This window comes from Podarcis bocagei (genome assembly GCF_964188305.1).
Source record: "Podarcis bocagei genome assembly, chromosome: 9".
In the NCBI taxonomy this organism is placed as follows: Eukaryota; Metazoa; Chordata; class Lepidosauria; order Squamata; family Lacertidae; genus Podarcis; species Podarcis bocagei.
Genome location: NC_138134.1, coordinates 10,463,636 through 10,469,635, shown reverse-complemented (window position 1 = coordinate 10,469,635; position 6,000 = coordinate 10,463,636). Strand labels below are relative to the sequence as shown.

The following is a 6,000-nucleotide window of genomic DNA, read 5'->3' as shown; positions in this document are numbered from 1 at the left end:
GTCCAAGCCTTGGAATGCAGGAATCTCAACATACCTGACCCTGCCTACCTTTGCAAATATGCTGGTGGTTTTGTTGCTGCACCAATATAGTAACAAACAAAAAGAATGATTTGTGTGCATACACACACAAAACGGGAGTTTAAAAGGCCATATAACACCACCTATGGACAAACTGCAAAACATATTTGCGGGCAATGAGGCTTATGGATTTGTTCTTGTTCTTATTATGTATTTTGTGTTTTTATTATGCATTTTGTGTTTTTATTTTGTATTTTTATGCTGTGAACTGCTCTGAGATTTTCAGGTGAAGGGAGGTATACAGATTTACCAAACAAACAAGCAGAGTTTGGAAAACCCTTTAAAAAATTCCCACGGACGAAAACCAACCCGCACAAGAACGGCATAGAAACTCCAAATTGCAACAATACAAATTTAATATGAAAAAAGCAAGCAGTTTTGAAAACCCTTTAAAAAAACACAACCCCACCAGCCAAAACCAACCCGCACCCTTCGCTAAGAGAAGCCCAGAACCGGAATTGCAAAACTGGAGCGAAAACACGCCCCCCCCCCCCATCATCCCATACAAGCAAAACTCCTAGTTTCTACTTGCCCTTCCTTCCTCCGAGCCAGGGCACCCGCGGCGGCTTCAGGGCGCCTCACTGCGCGTGCTCGGCGCCCTCCCCGGCGGCGCATGCGCCCTGCTGCCCGCGCGCGGGGCGAGGCGAAATCACAACCCAGTGAAACTTCTGTCTCTACTTGCCCTTCCTTCCACAGAGCCAGGGCACCCGCGGCGGCTTCAGGACGCCTCACCGCGCGTGCTCGGCGTGCTCCCCGGCCGCGCCTGCGCCCTGGTGCCCGCGCGCGGGGCAAGGCGTCGTGCGTGAGGTGTGTGTGTGTGTGTGGATTCGGTTCGGCCGTTGGCGCCGACTCCTCGGTTAAATCCCTTCATGGCGGCCCCGGCCGGGTTGCCGCGGCGCTAGGCCTCGCTGGCTCCCTCGCCGGGGCGGCGGCGGGGCGGTCCCCCCCTCGAGGGAGGCGGCCATGGCGAGCCGGGGAGCTCCGCTGGTGCTGCTGGCGGCGGCGGCGCTGGCGCTGGTCCGAGGCGGAGGCTCCTCAGGGCTGCCCGAAGGCTGCAAACAGGACGGCGGAGGAGGAGGCGGCGGCGGCGGCGGCGGCGGCGGTCGCCTCAGGAGCGGCAAGGCTTCTCCGCCGGCCGAAGCGGGAGTGGGAGGGAAGGTGGTCTGCAGCAGCCTGGCTCTGGCCCGCGTCCCGGACCCCGGCGGGCTCCCCAACAGGACGGTCACCCTGTGAGTAAGCGACGCCGAGGAAAGGGCTTGGGGGAGGGCCGGGGTCCGCTGGGAGTGGGATTGGGTCCCTGCGATGGAGACTTCTTTTTAAAATCTCTATTATTATTATTATTATTATTATTATTATTATTATTATTATTATTATTATTCGTTGTGGTTTTCCCCTCCTCTCGGTAGTACTGATCGATTCGGCCCTTTATTATTATTATTATTCGTTATGGTTTTCCCCTCCTCTCGGTAGTACTGATCGATTCGGCCCATTATTATTATTATTATTATTATTATTATTATTATTATTATTATTAGTTGTGGTTTTCTCCTCCTCTCGGTAGTATATGGGGAGGGCGGGGTATAAATAAAAATTTATTATTATTATTATTATTAGTAGTAGTAGTAGTAGATCGATTCGGCCCTGCTCTTTACCCCGTGTGTTTGGCTCATTGTTTATGATTCCTTCCCACTCCCCTTCATGCCGCCTTTTCAGCTTCGTTTGGGGCTGTGCCAAAGGCGGCGTGCAGATAAAAAGGTGGTGGGGTGTTTTTGGGTGGTGGGGTGGGTGTAGAAGATGCATCGTCTCCCTCTCGTGATTGTCCCCCCCCCCCACTCTGCTATTAACGCACAACCCCTATAACAGGGGTCAGCAAACTTTTTCAGCAGGGGGCCGGCCCACTGTCCCTGAGACCTTGTGGGGGGCCGGGCTATATTTTGGGGAAAAAGGTAAATGAACGAATTCATGTGCCCCACAAATAACCCAGAGATGCATTTTAAATAAAAAGGCACATTCTACTCATGTAAAAACACCAGGCAGGCCCTACAAATAACCCAGAGATGCATTTTAAATAAAAGTGCACATTCTACTCATGTAAAAACACTTTGGTTCCCGGAACGTCCGCGGACCGGATTTAGAAGGCGATTGGGCCGGATCCGGGCCCCGGACCTTAGTTTGCCTACCCATGCCCTATAACAATACCTTCCTTTTAATATATATAATATATATAAAATAGGGACACAGGTGTCGCTGTGGTCTAAACCACTGAGCCTTGGGCTTGCAGATCAGAAGGTCAGTGGTTCAAATCCTCACAGTGGAGGGGTGCTCTGTCCCAGCTCCTGCCAACCTAGCAGTTTGAAAGCATTCCAGTGCAAGTAGATAAATACATAAATAGGTAGCGCTGTGGCAGGAAGGTAAACAGCATTTCCATGTGCTCTGGTTTCTGTCACGGTGTCCCGTTGCGCCAGAAGCGGTTTAGTCAGCCTAAAAGCGAGATGAACGCCGCAACCCCATAGTCGCCTTTGACTGGACTTAACTGTCCAGGGATCCTTTGCCTTTCGTGTGTGTGTGTGTGTGTGTGTGTGTGTGTGTATATATATATATATATATATATATATATACACACACACACACACACACACACACAGAGAGAGAGAGAGAGAGAGAGAGAGTGAGTGTGTGTCATACCTCGGGTTACAGACGCTTCAGGTTGCATTTTTTCGGGTTACGGACCGTTGAAACCTGGAAGTACCGGAACGGGTTACTTCCAGGTTTTGGCAGTCGTGCATGCGCCGAATCGGAACCCGCGGAGATGCTGGTTGCGAACGCTGCCGGTTGCAAACATGCATCCTGCACTGATCACGTTTGCAAACCGAGCATCCATTGTGTGTGTGTATATATATTTGATTTTTCAACTTAAAATGTTACAGCCATACATCAAACATCAATCATAAAAACAAGATTCCAGGAATTTACTGCATCCCCCCCCCATGTGTGTCCTGTTATTAACCAGTTCTTCCCGCGTCTTTTTTGATAATCCAAACTCTTTACTTCCATTATGTCCAGAATTCAACTTCAAACTACAAGTCCCAATCCTACTAATGACTTTAACTGTTTACAGTGGCCTTTAAGATAAGTTATAAACTTTACCCATTCCTTATTAAAAATTTGGTCTTCCTGACTATAACAACACCTTCTGTTCCCTCCTCCTGCTGGAGCCTGCTTTCTAACTATGGAAAGGCGGCATGCTGATAATGTGAAGTATATGGATGTTAGGGGTTGCCCTATGTACTTTTTTTTTTTTTACAGGGTACATCTTCTTTTTCATGGGTATGTAAAATAAGAGCCATCATTGCGATCCATACTTAAAAGTATAAGTCAGCAAATGTGTCTTTTCTCTCTCTTCGAAATATGGCAACCCTAGGATGTGTGGAAGATGTCCTGTCTCCCTCTTGTAATTGGTTTTTGTCACTCTGTGTAACAGCGCTCCTTCTCACAACCCCACAACACCATCTTTTGCACAACCCCATAACACCATCTTTCCTTCCCTCCATCCACCTCACACCATAGCGTGGTGTTTTAGCTATGGAAAGGTGGCATACAGATAAAGCAATGTGTGCATGGCATGGAAGATTCCTGGCCTCCTCCTCATAATTGTTTTTTTGTCACACAGTGTAATAATGCTCTTTCATGCAAGCACTTTGTAAATAAAGTAAATAACAACTTCTTCCTTCCCACTTGAGCATGGTTTCTCACTATGGAAAGGCAGCATACAGGAAAAGGGATGTATGGAAGATGCCTGGTCTCCCTGTAGTAAATGGTGCAGTAACACCCTTTCGCACATGCACTTTGAAAATAAAGTAAATAACAACATCTTCTTTCCTTCCTCCCAATTCACACCTCACTCACAGTGTTTTTTGGGAAATAATTGCTTTCCTGCAGGTACATGGGCTGCATGAGCATTCTAAGAAAGCCTTTGCCTATGCTGGATCAGACCAGAAGTACCACCCAGCAGCCTTTTGTTCATTTGTTTTTGAAAAAATAATTTATTTTAGTTACAGTAGTTTGTAAAATTTATATAGCTCTTGATCGTGGTGGTGGTGGTGGGAGCCTCTCAAAGCTGTTTACAAAAAGAGGAAAACAATAAAAGACATCAACCAAAAATATTTTCAATCGTAATTTGAAACATTCCAATAGATAAAAATGCAGTAGAAATGGACTAAAACAAATTAAAACTTGTACAGTTTTTCTAAATATCTGGGTAGCTTGTGTAAATAAGAATGTCTTCAGCAGGCACCAAAAAGAATACAATGAAGACACCTGCCTGATATCAATATATTGCCATATACGTTTGTCTTGTTTCTGTTTTCCCATTTTTTCCTTCTTTCACTATCTTTTCAGTCAAAAAAGAAAAGCAAATAAACAGAGATGCCACTGGTATGACTCACTTAATGTTAAAGCACAAGCCCCCTCTTCGTCCCAATCTTTTGGTAGCTTACCGAAAAGGTATGAGGGTGATCACCAGTCGTCTTTAGTTTGCCACCAACATCCAGAACTCAGATGCATACTCTCTGAACATTTAAGTATCACAGAATAATGGAGATAATATGTCTAACTACCTCACAGCATTCTTGTGAGGCTAGAAGAAAGGAGACGGCCACAATGCTTAGAATAATGAGAAGAATTCCAATATATCGTAAATTTATGAGGTTCAAAAATGTTTGGTTGCTTAGGAATATATTGACTATCTTAATTAAGGACAACAAATGCTGTGGTTATGCATTTTTAAAAAACTTGTTGTATTTTTAACAGTTTTTTAAAGTTTTAGGATAGGAAAGATAAATGAGAAAATATGCATGCTAGGGTTTTGTCAATTTTATAAACATTGTTTATGGCACTGGTCTTCAACTGGTGGATCAGGACCCACCAGTGGGTCACAGCCTGTTCCAAGGTGGGTCACAACAGGAACACTACCAGTATTCAAATATATGGTAAAAGATTAAGAATTGGGTCCTCAAATGCACATTTGGGTTAAAAGTGGGTCCTAGGTCTGTAAAAGCTAAAGAGACCTTGTCTATGTGCTATATACCTGTTACATCACAGTGAAGCTTATTTTTAAACATGTTGATTAGACCATCTGTTTTAATATTCAAGTTACTATTTTTTAAGTGCAAGATCCAATTTAAAGAGGCAGTGTGGGATATTATTCCATAACCAAAGAAAAGTCAGGAGCTATTGGAAATGTTTGAAGTTCTAGGTAATAACATACAGTGGTGCCCCGCAAGACGAATGCCTCGCAAGACGGAAAACTTGCTAGATGAAAGAGTTTTCCGTTTCGGAGGTGCTTCGCAAAACGAATTTCCTATGGGCTTGCTTCGCAAGACGACAATGTCTTGCGAGTTCCTGCTGGTTTTTTCCCCTCCCCCCCTTTTCTAAGCCGCTAAGCCGCTTATCAGTTGATCCGATCAGCACATAAGCCGCTAATAGCGCTAAACCGTCAATGGGCTTGCTTCGCAAGACGAAAAAACCGCTAGACGAAGAGAATCACAGAACGGATTATTTTCGTCTTGCGAGGCACCACTGTATAAGCAACATCTTAACACACTGGTAACCTTTACAGATCTATTCATTACAGTGACTGCCAGAATATCAACTTGGAGTTTACATCTTATATATTTGTGTTGAGGGGACTTGGCAGGAATAGGGAGGTGGCATATGAAGTAAAATAATAGTGATGTAGCTCTTGGCAGCTAATTTTTATGTTCTATGCAGAACGATGTAAGTTCTGTATCAAAGAATCTCCATAAATCACGCAGAAAGAGATTCCTGTGTCCATTACATCTGAAATTACATTTCATGCCAATTTGAAATTTGGCCAAATTTAACACTATAGTAATGGCAACATTTGGTGTCTGTTGCTAGATA

At 44.8% G+C, this 6,000-nt stretch overlaps 1 protein-coding gene across 1 annotated transcript in view; it reads left to right on the top strand.

The window, feature by feature from the left end:
• The first annotated feature begins 911 nt into the window (after positions 1 to 911).
• Positions 912 to 6,000, top strand: part of ADGRA3 (adhesion G protein-coupled receptor A3) — a 50,637-nt gene continuing 45,548 nt past the window's right edge. The window contains exon 1 of the mRNA XM_081207604.1: positions 912 to 1,307. Coding sequence (XP_081063730.1) covers positions 1,042 to 1,307 — 266 coding nt within the window. The 5' untranslated portion in view covers positions 912 to 1,041. The remainder of the gene's footprint in view (positions 1,308 to 6,000) is intronic.